The sequence below is a fragment of the Simochromis diagramma genome, unplaced genomic scaffold (genome assembly GCF_900408965.1).
Source record: "Simochromis diagramma unplaced genomic scaffold, fSimDia1.1 OVJJ01000247.1, whole genome shotgun sequence".
NCBI lineage: Eukaryota > Metazoa > Chordata > Actinopteri > Cichliformes > Cichlidae > Simochromis > Simochromis diagramma.
In genome coordinates this window covers 1,122,496-1,148,852 of record NW_024386949.1, presented here as the reverse complement: position 1 = coordinate 1,148,852, position 26,357 = coordinate 1,122,496, and the positions used below count along the sequence as shown (strand labels likewise).

Sequence of the window (26,357 nt, the reverse complement as noted above, 5' to 3'; positions counted from 1 at the left end):
GATAAAAGGGTATAGAAATGGCAGAATGGGATTTTATGGTAGAAGAAATTTTTGACAAGTGACCTTTCTACCACATCAAGCCAGAACAATGGTCCATTATGTGCTATTGTAGTCATTGTGTAATAAAGCGTTCTCTTACCGGTACTGCTGACACAACTGACAGACTACAGTGAAAGGCAGGAAATACATGAAGGGAGAAGGTCCAGCAGGACAAGATGGCTGCTGAAAGACCTTTTAGATTGATAACACGGGTACGTGGAAATGTTCTATGATTTAGCGACAACTAGCTGCAGTTGGGTTTAAAGCACTTGTGATTTTTGAAGGTTAATACTAAAAGTGTCTGACAATGCATGCCTTAAATATCCTTAATTCACACAGAAGTGTGAATTAAGGATATTTTTAGAATCACACACACACACACACACACACAAAATGCATTGTACTTAGACTGACGCTGTTCATCTTGAACAAGAGTAGCAGTACTGAGCAAGTGTTGAGGTCAAGGGAAGTTCACTGTGACAAATTACTTCATATACAGCAAGTCTGTGGTATAGATTGAACTTGTAACCTCTGGTCATGTGACTGCTGTTTAAAACAGTTATGTCAGAGCATGATCTGATTTAGTCTACAGACGGCTAAGGCAAAACCTGCTGTGCTGCCCAACGAAAAGCGTTTATCTGGACTGATCTGGAAAAAAACCCAACAATCAAACGATAGCCTGTGAGCTAGCACTTAGCGATGGTCGGAAGAAGGGTTTCCATTATAAAGGGGAAAAGACCTCTAGCATGATCAGAGGGGCAGCAAGGAGAAAACACCAAATATAGGAAAAAACAGAAAAAATGTAACCATAAGCAGTGTTTGTATATAGGGAATGAAAAGATGTAAGTGGAGAAGAAATGCTCAGTGCATCACGGAAAGACCCCAAGCAACCTGAGCCTATATCAGCATAACTAAGGCGATGGTTCAGGGTCACCTGACAGAGCGACAACTACAGGCTTTATCAAAAAGGAACATTTTAAAGCTGATCTTACTATACAGAGGGTGTCAAGTGGAAGCTTGTTCCACAACAGAGTGCTCTGTCTCCTAGTCTACTTTTAGAAACTTTAGAAAGTCTGAGAGCAAGGTGCTCTATTAAAACAGTACAATACTATGAGGTCTTGCATTAGTATTGCGAGTACAGTAATTTTAGTAAAGACCATTCGATTTAGATCAAGTAACATAATATAACGTAACAAATTTATGACACTACTGAACAGTTATTCGCATACCTGTATATTTATCTTTTCTTCAAATAACCTCCACCAGTAGCGTACAATCTGAACTGTCTGTCAAGGTTTGTCTGTCTGCCTTGGGGCTAGGGTCCTTTGAGACCTGAGAATTAAACCTGTGAGGAAATCCATTCATCTAGTCAATCACAGCTGGATTAACCACAGCCTCTGGCAGTGGTCAATCGATACCTTCTGCAGTCAGGTGCCGAAGTTCCCAACGGAACCTCTGCAGAGCGGCTTGGCAATACAGCAAACTGGATCGTTGTTTAACACCAAGGTAGCCGCAGTCTGAGCATGTGCTCCGAGGGATCTCTCGGTCAATATCAGCATCTCTCAGCTTAAATATAAACAAGAAGCGTGTTTGTGCTTTTGGGGTGTTCAGGGATGAGTCACGCCTGGTTGGAGTGCCTCTAAGAGCAAACACATTATAAACTAATTAACACATTGACCTAAGAAATACTATGATCTTATTTTATTTTCTGCTTCAAACAGGAACTTTTTACTGCTCTCTGGACATTTTTTGGTTTCTCTTGTAACCATTTTGCCAGATTTCTTTTGGCTCTTTGGCCCCAAGAACTCAAAACAACTAAAATTGTTCACACTAACAAAGAGAACTGAGAATCTACAACTCAACCTAAAAACCTAAGGAAAAAAACCCCAACATGCTATCTCTACTTCTAGTATTTCTAGTATGACTTTTAATGAGACTTATGCTTCATCAGCTAGAAATAGGCTGATAACTAATTCACATTTTATGATGCTAATAAATCAAGGTTAATATAGTTTAAAAATAATGTAACCTACATTTCATTTAACAGCACAACAAAAAAAAAAAAATCTAAGTTCTGTAAACGTCTACTTCTGTTTTGAGCTCAAAAAGCTTCACCTCTCTGAGAGTTGGAAATAAAAGCAAACGCAGTTTAATCTACTTTGAATCAGAACGTTATTGCAAAAGCATTACAGTAGGCTACGTGTAATTTTTGTCATCCGTGTTCTTATGCGTGTGAAATAACATAATGGCGTCCTGAACAGGCTTAAATAGTCCAAGTTGTGTGTAACAAACACACGTGACTGTGATATTTAAGGGCAAGAAATAAGTAGCTAGTACTCATCTCTGAACAGAGTCCAGTATTTACTTTCAGTGTATGGCAATCTCTTATTAAACGAAAAAGTGAGTCCGCCATGTCTATCTTGAGTCTGTCTTGGACGGGATTAACACACAAAAGGACCAGTCTGAACTTTTAACTATATCCAGCATAACAACCAAATCATCTGACGTGGCCTTTGCGTTAACTTTAAACCAATTAAAATTAAAGACTCAGCCATTATCATATTATTAGACTATCTGCTCTGCAGGCGCAAAGGAAGACTACAAACCAAATTTTCATAACAAGCAACTGTGGGGAGTAATGACTCTTGCCCTACACCAAGAGCAAGGGATTTAATTAGCTGGCAGGGCTGTAATGGCCTTGGCATTTATAAACTGCTGCCCCCCCCCAAAAACCTGGCACTGTGCCTGCCTGACATTTCCTTTGGTGAGGAAAGAGTGGGTTGCAGTGGGAAAAGGACTTGCCACTTGAGGCTTTTTAGTTTTGGGCACCCACGTAGTAAAAGCAAAAGAAGGCACAGGTTCTTTAACCGTGTAGTCATTATTTAAACACAGAGACGATCGATTTATTAAACTGTTAAACAGAGAAAGCAGCTCTTTCAATTAATTTTTATGCAGCTTCATTCAGATTTTTTACACTAAACTGAAAAACCCGTGCTGCTTCAACCATCATTTTTTTTGGGCTCTGAAACTTTAGATGTAATCAAGATAATGGTTGTGCTACAGTTTGAGTCATCTTCACAAGTTAAATGATTACTGCGAGTGTTTTTTTTGTTTTTTTTTTCCATGCAACCCACGGGACCTGTGAGCATGAGCTCGCTGCTGAACAGAGCTGTGCCTCCTCCAGTGCTGCAGTGAGACCTTTGCAAAGCAGTACTTTCTGTAGGTTCAGGTATGAAAAGCGGCTGAGCCTAGCAACAAAGCTGCTTAGCTGGCAACAGTGAGGTGAACCAAAGCCTGATGGCTGCTGTGAGTGAGATGCATGTCCAAACGAACCCTCTGAATCAGTCTTCTGATTCTAACTAAAAAAAACCCCAATACGTGTCCAACGAACTGATGCTCAAATATTGACTGTTCAGGTAGAGAACTTGAAACTATAATGACGTGCTTAGCTGAGAACCAGAGAAAAGTACAGTAAAGTATAAAATGTGGACAATGGTGTCCACATACTTTTGAATAATTTGGGTTTGGCAGTGAGGAGACTTTGTGTGAGAATTTTTCTACATACAGTTTGTTTCAAATCTTTTCTTTTTGTGTTTTCACCCTGCAGAAACTGGGTCTATAAATGTAAATGAGGAAGAGCTCAACTCGCCTGCACTGAACTGCTGACTCAGCTAAATACTTACCAATTCAATTCAGTTCAATTTTATTTATACAGCGCCAAATCACAACAACAGCTGCCTCAAGGCACTTTATATTGTAATTAGGGCCGGGTATCGTCACCGATTTCTAGAATCGATTCAATTCCGATTCACGAGGTCCCGGGAAATTTTGCCTCAGAGAGTCAGAAATATTATAATTCAGATCATGCATCAGTACATTTCCATATTTTTATATCTATAAAAAGAAAGCTAACACTTGCGAGACTTTATCAAAGGTGTAAGCATCACAGATGCCTTTGTGTCAAAGTAGCTGAAGATAAAACACAGAAAAACATGAAGGCAACTTTCCTGGCCTGAGATTTCATAAAAATATTCTGCAGTAGATCAAAAACAAAAGAAAACCATCAACATATGAACATTACCTGATGCTGCTGAAGTGAAGCAGAGCAAAGTTACAGCGGTTTTATTAGAGACACAGCTGAGCATTTTGCACTTCTGCATAATTTTAAAAAGTTTAAATTTGTTCAGTATTGAAGAGCAGAAATGAGGCTTTCTTGTCGTAAGTAAGTAAAAGAAAAAAAAACAGCGGCCGACAGCGCTGTAAACAACGGTAGACGTGTGCGTAATAAGCAAGCGAATAAAGAAAACTGATTTTTAGACGGGAAACTGTTCTTGAAGTACAGAGACAGAGAGAGAAAAAACAAGATTCACGGATTGAATCTTGTTTTCTCCGCCGAAAAATCAGAATCAGCGAGCTGTCGGCTTTCAGCTCCGACCGTGTCCATGCCGTCAGGTGAGAAAGGCGACATCTCGCTGATTCTGATCCGTCGGCGGGTGGGCGCTCTGTGTTTACGTCTTTGTGCAGAATCCGTGTACCTGCTCTCATTTACTGTTTAGCTGTTTGGTGGTTGTTGAAATTTTGTGAGGTTTAACCTGAGATTCTGGCGTTTCGGGCAAAATAAATTAATATTAAAAAAATCGATTCAGGATTTTAATGAATCGATATCACGTTATCCAAGCTAGAATCGATTTTTAATCGATAAGCTGATAATCAAAACCCACCCCTAATTGTAATGTCCATTCTACAATCATTCATACAGAGAAAACCCCAACAATCATATGACCCCCTATGAGCACGAACTTTGGTGACAGTGGGAAGGAAAAACTCCCTTTTAACAGGAAGAAAGCTCCGGCAGAATCAGGCTTTTCAATCTTATTTGAAACACTAATCTGTTTAAATGTCTATACACATTTGCTAATGTCATTAATAGCCACCCGTTGTCAGAATAGGTGACCATAAGTTGCCTCACCTTTCTTGCTCCATCCTCATCTTCATGGTCTCCTCGTCCGACACCTGCGTCTCCTCTGGCCTCCACTTGCTGGAGCCTTTACGATCAATCTTTTCTCCCAGCCGCTCATCCTTTCGGTGCTTCCCAAACCTGAAGACATAAACAATTAATATCCACCACTTCATTAATGCTGCTATACTTCACTTTAATATTTTTTGTTGTATTCAAATTATGATTCGTCACAAGTTACTGCTGCAGTTGCATGACTAGACAGAAAGTCAGAAGCTACGGTGCAATTTCAAGAAACTCTTAATCAGCTAATGTGATGCAAAACTGTCGTCTGAAACACAGATGTGTCTGCCAGAACCTTGACAATAACCCGACTTTTACCAATACGGCTGAAATGTTGTCTGCGATCACAAAAACAGCCCACTGCTACGACTTAACAGTTAATCAAGCCCACAAATGAAGCATTTGAAAAGTAGCTCTCACAAATTCAAACCCAATTCAGTTCTTTTAAAGTTGTGGAGAAGGCGTAGACGCAGCCCATCACAGTAATTATATTCATAGGGAGGGAGTGACGATTCACCGAATAGGAGGCACTGCAAAGATATTTCAGCTTGATTGACTCAGTATAAAGCTGCAGCCTGTTGGAGAAATGACTTTGGCAGCACGCTCGCTTCGACAATGAACCGCCGTGATTATTCACAGGGAAATTGGTCCGCAGAGAATATCTACGACTTCGAAAGAGACAGCGCTGAGAAAAAACCAAAGAGGTGTGTCTGTGTGTTAATGAAAGAGGAAGACAGCGAACAAGAGGAAAAAAATGAACACGCACAAGAGAAACTCGTTGAATGAACCATTAAGACCGAAAACTAAACTATGGCGAAGAGCACAAAGACTACCTTGAAAGGAATGTGTGAGCGTCTGTGTGAGAAAGCTTCAGAAGAAAGAAGGATGGAAAAAAAGAAAGTGCAAACTTCAAAAGTAGAGGGCGCTTAAAGAATAAAGAGGATGAGTGTAAATTGCCTGAATATAAGTCCAAAAGAGAAAGAAGAAAAACACTTAGATGACAGGTACGTGAATTTGTGGTTTGCATGGAAATCAATACAGAAGAAAGAGAACTGAAAGCAATAAAAGTAAATACAAAAGTAAATCGATGAGAGAAGCACAAGAACCAACAAAACAAGCAAATGAAGCTGCACATAAAACCCAGAGGTGAGAGAGTGTAGGAGTGAGTTAAACACTGAAAAATAAAAGAGAAAGAAGAAAACGGCAGCGCGCGGGGGAAAAGGTAAGAGAGAAAAATAAATGAATGCAGGCCGGAGAGAAAAATGCATAATGCAAATTTAAATTAAAGTCATATGAATCGAGTAATTCTCTTTGTGGAAAAATACAATGAAATGAGACATGAAAAAAAGAAGAGTATGATAAAAAGTGTATGGAAATTAATAAAAGATGTGGATCAAAGTCATAGTTCATTAAAAACATAAATAAACTGAGAGAGAAAAAAAGACTTTGTTTGTGGCGTTTTTAAGAAGTCGCTGATATATTGTTTATATTTCTACTAGTTTAGTAGCAGATATACCATAATTACATAATATGTGATGATACAGTTATAAATTTTGTTGTGATATAAAAACTCTAAGTGTCACAATATCACAGCTTTAGCGAGGCCGCGTGTTTATGTTCGGTGTACACAACAGCAAGTCTGAGAGCGAGAGCAGAAATTCCTGATATGGCTACAAGACGGAAAAGCGGGACTGTAAGCATCTGGTTAAAAAGCTTGACCCAAGATACAACATCGCAGATATCTGCGATGTTGTATTTCAGGTTAATTATGTGACAATATTCTGCTGCTCCTGGCGAGTTATATCCTTACGCTGTTTTAGGTACTGTGAAACTAAAGGGTACCAAGGGTACTTTGATTAATGCTGTGTCCCTGCTATTGCACTGCAATGCTGCTAGCATCTTGTTTCAGTAGATTCACAGACATTAAAAAAAGGAGAAACCGCTTCGATACCGCACGCTAGTTCAGCTACACCTATAAAGGTGACATCATACAGGAAGGCATAGCTCAAACTGATGGATCAACTTCTGCTCCACTGAACTAAAGCAGCGGTCCTCAACCTTTTTTGCGCCACGGAGCGGTTTAATGTCAGACAATATTTTCACAGACCGGCCTTTAAGGTGTCGCGGATAAATACAACAAAATAAAAAGATACGACCGAGACAAAAACTGTGGTATTTTGTAAATATAATAATAAACGCGAATTCAATGTGTAAATGTGTAACTTTATTAGCAGCGTCCTCCTGAAATGCGCCAACAACATTGAGAGTAACATCCTCCTCTCTGCCCCTTAATGCTCTCAGGTCGCTATGGTAACGCGTGAATATTTCTTTCAAAATAAAAGACACAACTACAACACGGGAAAAGACCCAGGGAAACAGAGTTAACGATAAAAACCCTGAAAACCATAAATTTCACAACTCTCGCGGCCCGGTACCAAACGACTCCGGTCCGTGGCCCGGGGGTTGAGGACCGCTGGACCAAGTACCGGGGTACAGTTAAATATGGGGTTGCATCATCCATATGCTCATAACATGTCAACTGGGTAAATGCTTGTGAACTTTCTCCACAAAATGAGCGAATAAATAAATTAAAGAAAAAGCAAGCTGCTTTCTGGTAAACGAGCGATCTGCTCAGAGTTCGACCCGCTTCCTGTCACATCTTTACCATCTAATACCCAACACAGACAAAATGCTTTGCAAATTAGTTTTTCACACCATCTACACAACTTCCCTTGAATGTTGTGCTAAGTACTAACCCCAAAGACAGCATATACTGATACCATGGAGTGTAAAAGACAAACAGAAAAGCTAAGAGACAGGAATGAGGAGGGAAAAACTGCAGCTGGAGGGGGGAGGGGCGCAGACTAAGGGCCATTACTTGATTAATTTAACTACGGCTGTCTGAAATGCTCAGAGTGACAGCCTGCCGTTAATGCTAAGAGCAGGAGTGATCTATCACGGCGAGAGACGGTTGACACTTTCTCCACACCACTAACTTTCATTAACAGCCCCTTTTAAAAAACAGCCTTGTCATACACACACACGAACGCGCGCAAACACCCGCGCGGTGTGATTTATGACTGAAAAGGAAAACTTTGAGGAGGAGACCGAGTATTAACCATGACACCAGGGCTTTTAATAATCTTATATTCCAGGCACAGTTAGGCCCGCCTCGTGTTGTGAGTGCAACAGCATCGATAAAGAGGCTTTGACTGCTTTCTGCGGTTTGAAAAGATCGCTTCAAAATGTCAGGGACTGAGCTGATTCAATTCAGCAGACCACCCGTGAAACACCGTTAATCCTTTTAATAGCACAAAAAGTGAAAACAAGTTTTTGGTAGCGTGCCGCAGTTTTTCGGGAACTCGCATAATCAGACGTGCGTGAGGAGCAATGCTAATTGCCAAGTAACTTGTTTTTGATTTCCACTGGGCAGAGACACACTATCAACCAGATGGTCATGAGCAAAACATCTCAACAACCAATGAATGGACTGACCTGATTTAATCGAATTACATCCACAGCTGAGGTGTACACCTTTAATTTTAAAACTAAGATTTTTAAGGCGGCCTTGGTGTCTTCTGTCACATCGAGGCCACATTTAGATTATTGCAAAAGTTTTCATCAATCCAACTTTTTTCCCTGATGTGAAATTACTCATATAAATTCATGTCTCCAAGGAAGGTGTTTCATCGGAATTTTTCAGTCATTTATTTCAATGATGGAACTGTTACACTGTTTTAAAATATTTTAATCAATCCAGCTGTATACTGAGTCTGCAGAATGCCTCACATTTGTCTTACACCATACACCGATTAACCATGGACTATATATAAATATATATCCATATAAATGATCGATGTACCAACCCAGATGTCACCCGATGCGCCATTTGGCCCCATCTTAGTTTTTTAAGACCCAGAAGTGATTATATTTAGATGACAGGGTGGAATTTCCCCTCATCGAGCGAAGGCACAACCATGATCCGCATGGGTGCACATTTACAAATACTTGCATTTTAGCTCTAAGTAACATAGAAACAGAAACGCATTAGAATTTCACTCACCATATCTGGTACACAGATTTATAGGAAGGACTGTTATTACAATTAACCACTAAGGATAAAATCGAGAACCAGTTCCCAGCAGTCCAATTCCTTGGAATTGTTCGTTTGCTTGCCAATCGATTCCGGTCATCGGTTGCATTTGCACACCAGGAGGAACAGTGGTACTTTCTACAGTGTGGATATGACATTACTTTTATTTTTATTGTACAAAAGTATGAATGCACGATGTTAAAGTGCAAACTAAGACAGAAACAACTGCTAATATGCTGCTAATGAATCTTTGGCTCTTTATAAGCACCTGGACAGACAGCATGCTAATGCTAAGCTAGCCATGGGGATGCTAAAGCTGAGTGAATGCCGACCCCAGCCCAGCGTCCAGACCCTGAACTTCAACAGGTAACAAAAGAGCAGTGATGAGCAGTCAGGCTGCAGTCTTCGTGTTTCTAAAGTGGAATCACGAAGTGTTCTGTGTAACATGTCTAACTACTTTTTTTTGAGTAATGACCCCAACACTGGCCACAACAAAGAGGGTAAATACCTCCAACATGCACAAACATTTGACTACACAGCATGCAATTAATTTGCATGAATGTAATGTCTCTGCTTAGCGATGGTAGTGACTCTCAAAGCAGAGCCAATGAGAACCTAATGAAAATGAAGAAGAGAATAAAGAATCGAATCAAAGTGAAATCACTGAAAATACTACCGCTTTCCTAAGCCTACTCATGCTGCATCACTGTTGGTGTAGTGTTGCAAGATTGAATACCATGTCTTAAGTTGCAGGAACACCCAGCACTACATGCAATACCTCAACATAAATATATTATTACAGCTACGACTATAAGGACCGCAATTATTAGCATTTTATCTTGCGGGCAGCAAAATAACAGAGCACGATGCACTGACGTCCCTTCATCCATGACTAATCTTTCCTCATCGCTGTTCAAGCCATCTCCGAGTCTAAGCTTGCTCCGCTTACTCGCACACAAACATGCACTAAAACCACTGCAAATTTAGTGTAGCCCTCAAATTTCTGGGCAATGACCACGTTCGCAGATGCCAAGCCCATAGACTGGGTGTTGCTTCTGTGTCCAAGTGATGATCAGAGAGCGAGAGAGGAGAGGAGCGGGAGAAAGGGGGAGGGAGGGCTACAGTTGGCAGGCCGCACTGTTGGCAGAGGCTGATGGTAATGATGCTTTGATTGGGACTGAGTGTGAGGCCTTCGAGACATGAGAGGGTCAGGCAGTGGCAACTCTGTTGATCACACACACGTGTGCGCGAGTGCGTACACAGACACACACACGGTCCTCCAACTTCTAAGGGCCTCCCTTCTCTTGATCCACTCCTCCTACATGCTAACACATCAAAGCTCCCCGACACTCACAAACGCTGCCTCGCTCAAACACATGACACTCATCGGGAGCTCTTAACATGCTGTACAGCCACTCTTGGTCTCAAACTTCCCAATTCACAGAGTGACACGGGCACACTTATAAAAACCTATGCCATTGTTCTCCACACAGCCAGCCTTTGCCTTAAGTTTCATCACGACGTGTTGACACTGACTAATGGAATACATAAATTCAAATGCTTTTCCCCCTCTTAGTAACATATTTGTTGCTAAATGCTCACTGCTGTGGTGTTCGCTAAACTGTAGCTCCCACATATCACCTTTCAGTCACACAATGTGGGTGTTAATGGGACTTTTTTTCCCTCCTTTGGATTTTCTCTTTATGCTTATTTTGGAATCTGGATGTGGTATTTTTTTTTGTGTGTCTTTTAGTAAAAAAGCTACATGTACGCTTTTCCTGCTCTGTTCAGATGTGATATATATTCAGATTAGGTCTCTACCAGTGTCATTTATCTAAATAAACAACAAACTGTGATGTAAATAATACACTTTATTAATTTTCCTCTTAGATACAATACTTTCTTGCCCAGTAGTATGAATTATAGCATAAAGACACAACAGTTTAAATATATTTATATTTTATATTTTGATGAAATTGGAGGAATTACTGTTTAAACTTGAAAATTTGCATCCATAAAATGAACCGGTCCCCTCAAAATTTTGAACTTCTTCAGGAACTTGCTTCAATATCAAGTTTACTGAAGCCAAACTTTCTGGGATGTGCCCTTTAAAATTAGTACGAGGTCCAGATTACACACACAGACAGATGGATTGAATGCATCTCACATCATTATTTTGGGGCACACAGCTGTCTCGGCCAGTAAACACTAGGCGTGGATCAAACAGGCAGCCAGACGGCGTTTTAATGGACCAGATCTGATGTGGGCAATATTGAGCCAATCAGAGCAGGATAACATTGATGCTTTGACAATATACGCCAATCATTAACATATGGCAGGATAAGAAGGAAAGTAGCGCTAAGTCGGTGTGAGTGCATGTGCATCTGTAAGAAAGGAAAGAAGATTACTGCAGTGTGCGGTTGTCTGTGACCAAAATTGTACGCGTGAGCTTCCCTGTCACTTTAAATCCAAAAGCCAGCATGTATTTGCAGCTTGTGCATATCTATAAACCTCTGCATGTCAGTATGTGCAATGCATATCTTCAAGTATGTGTATGTTGGAGCTAATTAGGTCAAATGTATATAGTGGAGTTATTTACAGTATTTGTCGATGTGTATAACAATGTAGCGTTTATATGCAACTATTGTCTTACTGCACCGTCTCAACCCCTGATCCCCCTTTTCTGTACTTTGCATTTTACTCCTATGTTTTGAGGATTAAATATTATATCACATTAACTATATTCTGTAGTGTTACAGTGGATGTATTAGTGGACAGCATGATGCCCAAAAAAAGGCTTAAAGTTTAATTTACGCTCCATATGAGACTTTCCTGCTCCTAATTCTGTATGATGTCACCGAGAGGGGATTTTCTCAATATGGTCATCTCAGGAACACGCCCCTCTGTTTGTAAGGGGCAGCCAATCAGAACAAAGCTGGCTTAAAGAGAGATTACAATGGCTCGTTTTAGGCCCTGCCCAGTTTGAGATAAATAAAGATGAGCTTAAACCTTAAATTATACCAAGTTATTACAGTACCATCTCAGTGAAAAGAACAACTACTAGCCCAGCCTACCTGCAAAAACTCCCTGAAACACTGAGCAAGAGGATCTTATTGTTTAAAGGGCTGCATCACCAAATATTTATCTGAATTTTCACGTCTTTTATTTATTTTTCTGTTTAAGTTGACTGATAGCAAAAACAAATTTTTGAAAGCATTCTAATGTTAATTTTTGGTTCTCCATTTTATAAACTGGATCTATAAATGTTGACCGTTCACTGTTAAAATTCCCCTCAAATCCACATAATCCACTCCTCTTCCCTCACCCTCATGAGTTTAAAGCTCCTTTTATTCTCTCATCTACTTTTTATTTCAGAAGATTGCGTTTGTCTTTCGCTACCTGTTGCTCCAAACCCCGTCCTTCTTTCGCACATATTTTCGTTATCTCCTCATCTCTGTGGACCTCATTATTTCTCCCCATCAAATATTGATACTCTGTCTGATATACTCGCTGTTTTCCCCACTCTGTGTCGCTGTCACTTTGGTCAATATAACAGACAGATAAAATTACTGGCAAGATCTAAAGCTTTCCAACAAATCGGATGAGAAGACCTGCAGACCAAACGACCTGTACTCCAATAGTAATGAGGATTGGGACAGAGAAAGGGGAGGGAATATGTAGACAACACGCTAATGAGAGGTGCGTTTGTGTGTGCTGTTTAGCTATAAGAGAGCATAACAGTTGTAATATCAGAGGCTGAAAAGAAATTAATTAGAGGGAGATAAACCACAAAGGTCAAGTTGTCTGAGAGTCTAATTAAGGTTTCCTCACACTATTTAGCAGTGCCACGGTTGTATAACAGGCTTGTCAATCGTCTCCATTATGCAGGTCTTTCTGTTCTACCAAGAGTTCCAAAAATGAGGCGAAATGTTACATCTGTCTAAAAAAACAACAATAAAAAAAACAAAGTTCAGTTTGTCCATGTTTAGACCTATAATGACTGATTTAAGGTTCTTGCTCTTCACGCAGGCAGACAGAACACAAAGCTCACTTAATGAGGCGGTATCAACTGTTCACAGCATCGATCACTGAGGCTTTGACACGAGCTCTGATATTGAACATCAGATATTGAACCGATATTGATTCTCTCTTTTTCCCACTCTTAAAAAGTTACGGAGGCGGGGTACAGGACACAGCAACCCTCAAAGACATGACGTTTTTACACCCAAATGAAAATCATCTGCTGCCGTCGTGCTTTTATTAAGGGGACAAGCGCACACGTTGGAGGCGGATTTGTCTGCTACACAAGGCAAGACACAAGTTACAACATCTCAAGATAAAATATGAACACACTGTGTACGGTGGCCCTGAGAGGCCAAACGGACTGCAACTTAAGAAAACAGCAGTAATAAGAAAAACGCTGCAAAAGCACACAAAACACAACGGAAATAGGAAAAAACAGATTTCCAAAAGCACAAGGGGAGTGTTTCTGGGGAGGCAATAACCCAACGGACCACTTGCAGGAACCAAAATATGCTAAGAATTATGCTGGGAGACACTTAAAAGAAGTGGAGGATCTATCGGTTTTGTGTGGAAAGAAAAGATGAGAGGCAAGTGTGTTAGCCTAACTATTATCTTAAATGCCCCTTGGAGATAAATAAAGTTGTTTTAAAAATCCGTCATCAGTATTGTATGAATCGTGATAAAACAAACAAGTTTTGGGTTCCTGCAACTGGTCCGTCAGGTTATTGCCTCCCCAGAAACACTCCCCTTGTGCTTTTGGAAATCTGTTTTTTTCCTATTTCCGTTGTGTTTTGTGTGCTTTTGCAGCGTTTTTCTTATTACTGTTGTTTTCTTAAGTTGCAGTCCATTTGGCCTCTCAGGGCCTCCGTAACTGAGCGATTATGTTTTGCCATTTGTTCTCAGGCAAAGTTGAACAAAAAAGTAAAAATAGTAAAATAATACAAAGAAAATGCAAGTGTGTGTCTGACTACATACACAGATTCAGTCCATAAGATGACCCTAGTTGCATTATAAGCTCACGAGCTTAAATCTGTTTGCATATATTAAAATATTGACATTGCATGCACAGAAATTTCTTTAAAACTAAACTGAACTTTGTAAAATTTAATGAGGACTAGTCTGCTTCCAGCTCTGATTGCTATTTAATGAAACCATAAAGTCTTTGATTAGTTACTGCTACTCTCTTCAAAAGTTTTAAAACTTTACCTGAACATGTCCCCGAGTCCCTTCAACATCCCCTTCTTAGGTTTTCCCTTGTCCTTCTCCTTCCCTCCCTCCGGCTTCTTCTTTTCCTTCCCTCCCTTGTCTTTGTCCTTCTTCTTCTCCTCTTTGGTGCGGTTTGTGCCGTTGACCAGTGGCTTTTCGGTAATCGACAGCGGCGTCTGGTCCGCTACTGTTGACACAGAGTCTCTCCCCGACCGTGAACTCTCCTCAGTGTCCTCCTCCACTAAAAGGGAGGGAGCGATAAAAACAGAAGACGACAGGGGAAGAAAATTGGAAAGGAACGGAGAAAGCGTCCGTGTTAACCATTGAACAGGTAAGTTTTAAGATGGACTGTAGCACATGTGAAAATCAATAACCTTAATAAATGAAAATCTATAAGTCATAAACGCGCAATTATATCTCCTAAGCACCAAGAGACTAATACAATTTAAATACATATTACAAGTGCTTAAAGAGCTCTGCTCTAAAACGAGAGAGAAACCATTAGAGACTATTAGACACAGATTTATGGTGAACGGCGACACATTTGTAGAGTTTTATGACACTATGGTGTGGTACGCTACCTAAATTACATAATCTTCATACTTTTGCAATACTGCGGTTATTGAATCGTTAATGAGTCATTGGACAATCAGCACATCAGATTGAAGATACAGTAGCTACACTGCTGTCTCATTCTCAGTTCTTATATTTGGATTGTTTAGTTCATGATTACACAGAATAAAAAGACTAAAGCAAAGAAGGAGGATTGTTTATCAGGTTGCCCTGTGTAATCTTTACCTAAATTGACTTAACACTGCTCAAAAAGTAATGTATGCTTGAGAGGTTTTGAGACATTTTGACTTTTACTATAAATTAAAAAGCTGTTTTTTTATATATAGCAGTTTAAAATTTGAACAGATTTCCCAAAAGATGGAAGCTCCTCTGTCGACTCCACATAAGCTGCCCCTTAGTGACACTGTGACCCTGTGATATCTGATACAGTGCAGGTTACATCCTGACTCACCCATATGCCATTGCCACAAGCAGTGATAATATCAGCTGCCAGATATTGAGCATTAGTCAGAATGCCGTCACTCCCATGCACAAGCATGAAAGCCACCTCAAATTTTTAGGTGCTGACACTTCATCCGTTTCAATAATGATCCCTGCTGGGAATCATCGTTGCTGTTCGTGCGAGTCGGCATCATTTCAGTAACCCAGTGCAATGCCACATAACATTTCACATGACACAGTGTAGGCGAAGGAACCGCCCGGTTAGGGGGACAGCGTGGTCACTGTGGGAATCAAACCTGTGATGCTGCGAAAAGACGGTCACATTAAGATGGACCATTTGATGCCTTACATGTCTCCATGCCCTCGTCGTCCTCTTCCGTGGCGGCCGGTCGGTCGTAGGATTTGTCGATGGCTGCTCTGAAGCTTTCGTTACAGCCCCGCCCCCTGATGATACGAGGGCGAGGCCTGTGGAAGGGGACGTCCCCGTTCAGAGTTACCTCTGCTACTGCTGTCTGGAGACTCTCGAGCGAGCTGGACTTCTTTAGGCCCAGCGATGGCCCCACGTCTTTTGTGGAAGAACCTGACGGGGGATATAGCGGTACGGAGTGAATGACATGAACAAACGACTCTGACCAAGACCTCTCCATCCACAGCAGAGGCCTTCAAGCGACCCCATTAATGCTTTATAGTATCGTTTATTGTACTATACACTAGAATGGATCTCTATGCTGACATATGAGGATATAAGTTTAGCATACAGGCAACACATCTCATACAAATGAAAAACTTTTCTTCAGGAGCCAGCTGTATTATTACAACAGGTAAAGATGTTTTTTAAAAACTAACATCACCTCTATTGCTAAGATGTTGCCCTGTTTGTAGTGTAGCTCTCATCATCCTTTACTTATCCATGTGTACCACATCTGTATAATGCCTGCATAGCAGCTTTTTTGACACTTTCAAAACAACAAGCAGCTGACTCACAGTCTCCCACTATCTAAAAACATTTTAGCCATGAGCAAAAAACAGCTCGCCACGTTATCGCTTTAGGAGTGATCACAAGACTGTTCGTGGACTCCTGCCATCAGAGGAACTGATGACCCAGAGGATTACTTTTGATGGCAATGTCCCTGCAACAATATGGAATTAGAGGTGGTACATTAAGCAGCTACTGTGGCTACATAGAGCTGATACTATAATTAACTTTGACTGCATGGTCACAGTAATCAGAACTGTTGGAAACTTGAACGCTGATTTCAAACAAACAAACAAGGGCTGAGTGTGAGCTGCTGGCTTTTGTTCTAATGTGCAACCACATCATGTCTTTTATGTTAGACGTAGGAGTCATGAGTCCTGTTTTGCTTCAATCACGAATGGATTTTGTCACTAATGCTGCCTTGTTTCCTCTGATCCTGCTGACCAGGCAATCTTTTTTAGAAGATAAGGTAACAGAGTTGTTGTGGAAAATTTAAAGAGTAGACAACTGTGTTTAAAATATGCCGAAGGACAACTGATGGCGAATGATGATGCAAAGGATATGAAACAAAAACAGGAGAGTTATGTGAGAGGATGACTTCAGAGGACGGACGTAGAGGATGGGCGTGTTCGTTTTTCCCACCGTAAACACTGACTCAGCAACGTCACACATGTTTAACAACAGCAGCACACTAAAGCTGTCCAACTATGACCTCAGACTCTTCCCCAGTGTGTCCGCTTTGATTTTATGTAGCCGCAGTACTGTTGTGTATCGTACGCGGGTTATTTATTTATTTATTTTTTGCAGTCTGGGATTTGTTCCAGCCAGCTTCACCATTCCCTCAAGGTGAACGCTTCTACAGCAGCATCCTCAGCGCACACACGTGTGTGTATGATGATGACGAGGAAATGCAGAGGCTGCAGGAACACCATACACAGACAGCTGATGTTACGTGTCTACTGTTAAGTCTCTTTTTCCACAATGTGTGATTAAAGGCTTAATTTCTTGTTAACGCCAACAAAAGACGGGCTTACTCCAAGGAAAAAACACAAAAAACTGTTTGTAGTCATGCGAGCTTTAGCTGAATAACAGTGTTTTAAATATGACACCCTGACAGTATAATAGGCTGATGTCATATTTTCATAAAAACATCATAAAACATGAACATTTTAGTATAGCTCTTGATCTTTTGGTAATAATTAGTTAATAATTCATTAGTCCAACTACTACTTTACTGAAGCGTGACTAAAACACCTGGTTTACCTGAAGATGAGCGGTCTCCTAAGGGACAATAAGCAATAACCTCTAACAACAATGCACCGTAATCAAACCTGGCATGCTCGTTTCACTAAGACGGGAGGCTTATCGATTGTGTGCGCAGGTCCTCCTGTGTGCACGTGCGACAACGCCACTGACCGAGTACAAATTTCATTACGAGATGTGGCTCTAAATGAAAATAACCATCAGCAAAATTGGAGAAACATGACAGTTTAATTAAACTAAGACTATTCAGACAGTGGTGCAGGTATAATTTTTGCTCCCATATGGCACCTTTCACAGGCTCAGTACATGTACGGTGAATAATAAATGTGGAAAAAAGATAAGGTGAGGAGGTTGGGAGGTAAATGAAATAGCCCCTAATCTCCTGGGTGGTGTCACTTCAGAGTGTATGAGGAGGCTGCAAAATACACAAATCCTAACAGAATAGCACGAGCTGTCACGGCACGGGAGGCTGAATGAAAACGATAGGCTACAAAAGAATAGCACAAAGTTTGGAGTAGTAGGAAGTGACATACAAATAAAAGCCAAAGACATGACGAAAACAGAGCAGTGAGACGAGTCAACATGTAACAGTAAGCAGAGCACTGAATCTGTACATTTTAGCATATGACCGGGCCTTCTTTCAAACATTCAAATATATGAATGAGATTACTTTCAACCTATTTTAGTCACATTAAGCTTCTGCAAAGATTTCGATTGTTATTTATAGGCAGAATGTTGCTGGCATTCTGTAAACAAAATCAATTTGGGCAAAATGTATTGTAATATATTAAAATGACCTGCCAGCGCTGTCGTATATTCACAAACGCCAAGTCTGGAAACAAGCAAAAAATATTTGCCAGGCAGCTTACTCACATTGAGACTGACCCAAAAAAAAAAAATCCAAAATAAAAAACTGTAGACAGAGTGAGCGAGAGAGAGGGGGGGGGACAGAGCTGGAAAATTGAATACATGCAGAATGAACAAGCTTGTGGGTTAGCAGCCTCCCATTCATTCTCATCAGCCTGTCCTGTTCCCTTAACGTCTTACTGAGAGCCGGCCTGATAGGCTTTTCACGCTGTGCAGCCACATTATTTAAAGGCTTTGCCCAGTGCCATTCACAAAAGTCACACTTCAGCGGCAGTCTTCAAAAAAAGAAAGAATAGTTTACACCGAGTTGGAGATCTGACAAATGGCATTTAGTCACAAACATGAAAAAAACAACAACTTTTGCTTTATACAAGACTTGACTTTTAAGTAACTTGGTGAGGACATTTCGTCTTATTCAGTCAGCAACTCAAAAAGCATACAGGTCATACAGAGGACTGCTCACATGCTGGCAACCAGTGAGATTAAGATAATCGTTATATTTCCATTTATACTGTTGTAATTATATTGCCACACGAGCCCAGTTGGTGGCATAATGGTTGATTGAGGCAGCAGTCATGTCAGGTTTTTAGTTACCAGCTTTTTCTTTTGCAAGAGGTTTTTTTTGTCAGTGTTACGATATTGAGACAACAGTTTAGGCCCACTCCCCAACAAAAACACTGACTCATGTTTCAAAAATAGCCCATAGTTCACTCTGGGAAACCTTTCCTACCTCCCAAAATTCATATAAATGAGCTTGTAGTGTGAACTTTACAGAGATCACGCAGGGGTCACTTTCTCACAGATTTAGACCTGCAAGAAATCTGGATGCAGTTTCAGAGACTGCCAACAGTCCAGTATTGTCCTCCGTCAATGGAGTGTCCTCGTCCAACATGTGGCAGTGGCCTGTGCCAACAAACATCTCAGTCAATCACAGCTTAGGAGAGGAGGGCCGCTGTATCCCCTCTCGGAGCTGTCAGAGTCTTTGGTTTCAGCAGGATGGTCGTGTTTTGACTTTGCTAAATGGACCATGGATCGCTTGTACTTAGAGGAGAGTTCAAATATTAGGAAAAGAAAAAAAAAGTCGGTAAAGTGACACCAGAGGCCAACAAGCTAAAAATAAACACTGAGTACTTAAAGAAAAAAACAGGGTGGAATCTATTAGTCAAACCAATCGGGGAATGGAAAGGGAATCTGATTCCAGCCTTTAAAAACACTTTATTTTTCATGAATTTCACACCAAATAACAATTAGATTATAATCATTTCAGCACATTTAGTCTTTGAAATTAGAATCTCAAAATTTCAGTGAAAAGGAAAAAGATAAGCCAACGGTAATTAAACTGTAACCACACAACCAGTTTCATGGTAAACTGTTTTCAGATCCAAGGGATTTTTAGAAGAAGGGATACTATCGGTCACTACTAGCATTCTTCTGGAGTCATCTGAAGTCATTTGCCGAAACGAGCTTACATCTGGATTTGAACGTTTACATTTACACAGCATCCTTCTCTATGCTTCAAACAGCCTGTGTCTTGACTGTTTGTGGTCTCTGCTGCATTGGCTGTCATTTAGGAAGCGGAGACAGACAGTCGTGCGTACAAAGCATCTAACTCTGACATTAAAGCCCTCCTGCTTCAATCAACCAGTGTTTTAGCTTGACGTTGATGTTTCCCCCCAACCATAATCAAACAGTTATATGTGCGACTTAAAGAAACCTGTTATTAAACTATTAAGAATAATGTATTTTGTCATTTTAGGCATGAGAGCTTGATGGATTTTAAGATGTGATGCCAAGTTGTTACTTTTCTGGCTGTTATCAGATTATGCAACAAGTACAGTTGACTCATCTGTTGCCACCATTTGGCAGACACGGCTTATAAAATATGCAGCACTCCCATCCTCGCTGACTCAGGCCATCACAACATGATTGAAAGTTGGGAACAAAATCACTGTTACCCACATGCTGTTAAAAAAAAAACACAAGAGGTTGCATAAAAGAATGACAATGGTGGCCTCGGCATCAATCTGCATTTTTATTTGTTTTTCACACCTGCTGCGAGCTGCCCCAAAACATCTTATTTCTCAAAGTCTAAAGTCTCATCCCTCTCGCTCCTGCTCCGCACATCTTCCTTCCGTCCATGTCACCAATTTCAGAGGCAGACCCTTTTATTCAGTTGAAGCGACAACGAAAATACACAAGACTTGACAGTGACTGATGACTCGCTGTCAGCTCACTGCCTTAACCAAGGACAGAGCGCTTTCTCTCTGCTCCCTCTACTGCCACGCGCTCACAAAATAATTAGCGCAACAGCGGCATTTGAGGCAAAACGGGAGAAAATCTAATCTGCAGTCACCCGACTGCTTTCACAACCGTGTTCAGCAGTGACCTTAAAGTGCAGCGAGGGCTACGAGTCTTCACTTTGCAAACTGACAAATTTGTCTTGCCAGCGATCGAGCCAAACACTAAACACGGGGAACACTACACAAATGCATAAAGACTCGAGCAGTGGGTAAACTTTAAAAACGAACCCTGCAAGCAAGCTGCATAATCTATGTTTGTAGATCAATGTTTAATTTAATGGCTGTCATTGTAGCTCCTGCGCAATTCCTACCTTGTACCTGTTATGAATCGATCTCTCTGGTACAAAAAAAAAAAAAAAAGAAAGAAAAAGGGTGTAGTTATAAAACCAACTCTAATCTGCAGTTAAATCGTTTGCAAGAAGGTTGAATAATGTGTTGCTAAATTAATCTGCGATCTGTTTTATAAAAGAAAAAGTAAAGGGGAAGATGATATGCAGGACTTGGATCAGTGGGGCCTAAGCTGGTTTCTAACAGAGTTGAGTAAACTTCTTTGTTGCTGGAGGACATTAACTTGAACTTTTGTTATAACAAATGAAGACAGTTCTTTTTCCTCCAGTTTTGGAAAGCCTATTCCCCAGAAAGCACACATTACTATGTGAGTAACTTATATCTAAAAACCCATCTTGAGGACATTTATAAGATTAAACACAACTGCCTCATATGACGTATAAACCAAATACTGTATTTTCCGCACTATGAGGTGCACTTAAAATCCTTTAATTTTCTCAAAAATCAACAGTGCGCTTTATAATCCGGTGCGCCTTATGTATGGATTCTGGTTGTGCTTACAGACCTCCAACCGATTTTATGTGGTACATGGCGCTCAAACATCTGTCAAAAAACTCCATCCGCTTCAGGTCCCAAAGTCAAACGAACACTTGACCTGCCAACTCAGTTGATGGATTACTTGAATGACTCTAAATTGTCAGAAATCTTTCAGTCCGGCTTTAAGCCATTTCACAGTACGGAGAAAGCTCTCGTAAAAGTTATGAATGACATCCTGATAGCGACAGACCGTGGTAAATATGCAGTGCTGGTCTTGTTGGACATGACCGCTGCATTCGACACAGCGGATCACGATTTGCTGATCTTTCGCTTACAGCACTGTGTGGGAATTTCTGGTTCGGCACTTTTGTGGTTAAAGTCCTCTCTTAAATAGGACCTTTTGTGTTAAGTTGTGGTCGGCTTCATCCTCTGTGGCCCCTCTGCTTTGGGGTGTGCCACAGGGATCTATTCTTGGGCCATTATTGTTTTCACTGTACCTTTTGCCTCTTGGCGTGATTTTCCGAAAACAAAGTGTCATTCCATCTATATGCAGATGACTGCCAGCTTTATTTACCTTTTAGTCATTCTGATAGTCTCCCAAGTCGACCTCTGACATCACTAAGGCAGTCAAGCAAAGCATGGATGGCAAAAAACTTTTAAATTTTAATGATCGGAAGACAGAAGCGATTTTATTTGGCCCAAATCGTTTTTCTCACACTCAAGATGTTGATCTTGCAGCTTTGACTTCCCAACTAAAGAGTTCGATCACAAATCTCGGAGTAAAAACTGATTCTGCACTTACCTTTGATGACCACATAAACGGGGTGGTAAAATCAGCATCCTATCACCTCAGACGTTTAACGAAGGTTAAGCGCTTTCTTTCCAATTGTGACTTGGAAAGTGTTATTCATGTCTGGTTTCTGCTATCTTATTACTATATTTATATTTGTATTGTACAGCACTTTGGTCTACCAGGTGTGTTTTTAAAGTGCTATATAAATAAATGATGATGATGATGTTGATGATTTGTTGGGTTACTGAAGTTGGACTAGCTGGTACATAGTGATGTGCTACGTGATCGCTAGCAACACAGCTATGTTAGCATGACATAAACGCAGGGAAGCTGGAGGATGAACGCTAAGAGGGTCCCGGATGGTTGGGGAAAAATGCAGTCCCACGGCAGGATGTTTGAAACGGACTAAACTTCAGTCAGGAGAACAAACTGAGATAATCCATCCACAATATGAGGTTAGTCATTAATATACTGCAACAATATGGGAATAGAGCAGCTGCTAGAGAATTCAACACTAATGAATCAATGGTACGGAAGTGGAGGAAGCAAGAAGAATGAGCTGATTAAAGTTTGACTTATCTGACTGTTTTGTTTAACTTAATGCGCCTTATGTGTGAAAACAGACCCGTTCATCGACAGTGCGTCTTATAATGGTCTGAAAAATACAGTATCACCTGTACCCTTCAGTACCACACTTCTGAGATGCAGCTCAAGAATGAAAATATGATGAAGATGTTCTTGTTTTTTGGCTTTTAAATCAACCTTTCAGTGCACCGTTCCTTACCTGTGTAGGTCTCAGGATGAGGTGTGAGGTTAATCTCGTCGGCTACTGTTAAAGGAAGGGGGGAAAGAGAGAAGGGATACAAACATTTGGGGTTCAGTTAGTGCTCACGACATTCCACATGCAACATACAGGTAGCGCTGCAAACATCAGAACGAGCCTCATCTCAATTAGGATCGGAAGCCATGCGAGACCAGGGGGGTGGGGTCGGTGTGGGGGGAGATGGGAAATGAAAAGAGGGTTTGAGGATAGCAATCAGACTTGTTGTGATATCAACATGGCACACAGCAGCAATCTGGTCGGGAAGATTAGATATGATTATAGAGAGTGCGAGCAGAGAGACTGGTGCAGCCAAAGCAATCAGCGACTGTTCGAAGCCATTTCAAGGTGAATCAACACAGTGAAGTTCTTGACTTTGGCGAGAGATGCAGAGTGTGTTTTCAAACCAAGAGGCAAAGGGGGTGGAATACATTTAAATACGAGGTACATGTGTGAAACGCGAGGAGCATGCAAAGATATGCACTCAAGGTTAAATGAAATCCAGTTAAACTAGTTAACTAGGTTTACTGAACTGATCAAAATTACTTTTAAACACCGACTTCACCAAAAAGTTTCATAAGCCATGTGCAACTTTTTCTTCACCAACAAACAAAGCATGGGTATAGCACTCATGTTGTATATGCCTTTACTATTAATTTGTTCACATTTTCTTTTAGAATTAACAATAGTGGGTCCTCGTGGATTATTTGCTTTTACTTTATGTATCAATGGGTATTAAACTGGTTATTTCTAAACTTTAGGACGTCTAAACACAATTACTTTATAAGCACAACCTGGATTTTAATGTGAATGGGATTAAAAAGCTTTCATCGGGATATTCTGAGTCAAAGATGATTGATGCAACACGCCGACTATGTTTTAAAAAGTATCAGCACTATATGAATATGAAAGAGGAGTGTGTACAAACGGCTTTAGTCTATATGAAAGGCATTATTGTAGCATCTGGAAAATCCTTGAATTCTTAAGTCGAAGTTGAGTGATGGAGAGAAGCAGAAAGTTTTTAAACACTCTACCTAAATCCATGCTCTTGGACTTGCGTGTCTTGATGATTTCAAGTTGAGAGGCGTCTCCAAATTGCTTGGTGCGCTTCTCTGACATGCTCTGGCGTCCAAAACCTTCCCTCTGGAAAGCACCATCTGGATGATTTTCATCTGGAGCCGCAGAGCTGGATGGAGAGTGCGACAGGTTAAGATGAGCTGGACCTGATCTCACACACGGAAAACCTCACAGACAAATATGTGTTCAAAATCATTTCAATGGATTCAATTACTCCAAAAACAGCAATGTTTTGAAATAGTTGTCATAATTTTTTTATATAAAAGGAATGTAAAATGAAAGTAAACACATTCTACAAGCAGAAAAGAAAGAAAGAAAAGTGGGAAGAAGAAAGCTGAACATGGTATAAGTTAAGAAGGATTCAAAGAAGCTGTCCTCTTTGAACTCGAGGCCTTCAAACATGAACATGAAGGGCATCGGGGAGGGACGGGGCAAAAATCGAGAAGAAGGTATGGGAGCTGAGCAACTGGAACTAGTGGAATATAGATTGGGGCAATGAGAGAAACAGGGTTGGTGAAGACAGCACGAAGGTGAGAACTAAAATAAAAACAGCAGAACTGAGAGGGCAGAAAGGCTGACAGCAGGAGACAAGGAGTTATCTGGATGGAAGAAAGTAAAAGAGGAGATAAAGGTAGCAGTAGAATGGAAGGAAAACTTAACAGACAAAAACAGACAGAAAAAAATATCTGTTAATCTTTCTCACACTGACACACTCAAGATGTCCTTATCATCACTGTGGCAGAAAAGGACATCGGGCTGAGAGGATAGTAGGGGGAAAAAGAAAAGTAGCTGCTCCAGGAAACGCTGCTTACAATCAAAGAGCAATCAGCTGGAAAAAACAAACAATCTGCACACCGATAATCCACAACACTGAAACACCTGACAGACAAAACACTGATTATCACCTCACAAAAGGGTGAGATATACTGTACTAGACAGCAAGCGAACAGTTAGTGCTTGAAGTTGAGCCAACAGGGAAATGAGCAATCATAAGGATTTAAGGGACTCTGACAAAGGTCAGACTCGACAACTGGGCCCAACAGAAGTGGTCCAAGGAGCCGCACATGTGACAGCGTTTTGGTTAGCAAAGACTGGCTCGTGTAGTCTGATGCTACAGAAGAGCTACTCCAGAATAAACTGCTGAAAAAGTTCATGCTGAATAAGACGGGAAGGTCTCAGTACAGTGCAGCCCTTCGAATGGCAAATCATTAAATAAGTAATGGCAGCAATCTGTTAGAACAATAATGTTTTCTGTTGCTCTTGTCAGACACAAATTGCATCGGGGTGCACTGTGGGAAAAGGCCAGCTACTGAGGCAACATGATGCTCTGGGCTATAATGTAAAATTTTAAGGAACAGCTTCCAGAACAAGTGTTCAGAGCATCGAATGAACAGGAACCATCTCACAGTTTACAGATCTTAAAGAGCCCGCTGCTAACATCTAGTGCCTGATACCGCATGACGGCGAGGTCTCAAGTAGCTGTAAAAACAAACAACCTGTTGCATATGAAGTTTTTCTCCAAGAAACCTTATTATTTTCAGATATTATATGCCGTTTTGTTAGATTTAGACAGGCACAGTAGCTCTGTGGAAAACCTGTTAAACTGTACGTTAACCAGAAACGACAGTTTCCGCCTACCTGTGATTCTGATTGGGCAGCTCTTTGGTCCACGGTGGAGTCACATCAGCTGCGAAGCCGACATCATCGTGCGAGCTCGAGGACGACTGGTCGGAAAGGTGGGGTGGAAGAAGCGGCGGCCGGTCATCTTCTATGATCACGGTGTCGTCCTGCGGCATGTTGACGGTCGGTGAGAGCTGATAGTTTCCTGCAGGGGACAAAAATATACTTTTCATTATTCTTGTGTTTTCATCGCTGTGTTTATGTGTTTTGGTCCTTCAGATCCAAAGTTTTCTGTGTTCCCAACTTCACAAAGAAGACTTGTATGTCTCCACTCTGACAAAGACATAAATATACATGTAGAAAAAATGAAAAGGTTAAAGCCAAGTTGTTATGTTGGTCCTTGAGACTCAGAGCAACAGCA

General features: G+C 40.8%; 1 protein-coding gene across 8 annotated transcripts in view; it reads right to left on the bottom strand.

Annotated features, from left to right (window-relative positions):
* Positions 1-26,357, bottom strand: part of LOC120737653 (partitioning defective 3 homolog) — a 242,640-nt gene that overhangs the window by 59,810 nt on the left and 156,473 nt on the right. For 6 of the 8 annotated variants that reach the window (XM_040038476.1, XM_040038478.1, XM_040038481.1 and 3 more), the window contains 6 exons: positions 25,955-26,141; positions 24,274-24,425; positions 23,204-23,248; positions 15,745-15,975; positions 14,382-14,622; positions 5,009-5,137 (listed from right to left, as the gene is read on the bottom strand). In XM_040038476.1, coding sequence (XP_039894410.1) covers positions 5,009-5,137; positions 14,382-14,622; positions 15,745-15,975; positions 23,204-23,248; positions 24,274-24,425; positions 25,955-26,141 — 985 coding nt within the window. The remainder of the gene's footprint in view (positions 1-5,008; positions 5,138-14,381; positions 14,623-15,744; positions 15,976-23,203; positions 23,249-24,273; positions 24,426-25,954; positions 26,142-26,357) is intronic. The other 2 variants (XM_040038477.1, XM_040038480.1) reach the window with 1 other exon arrangement.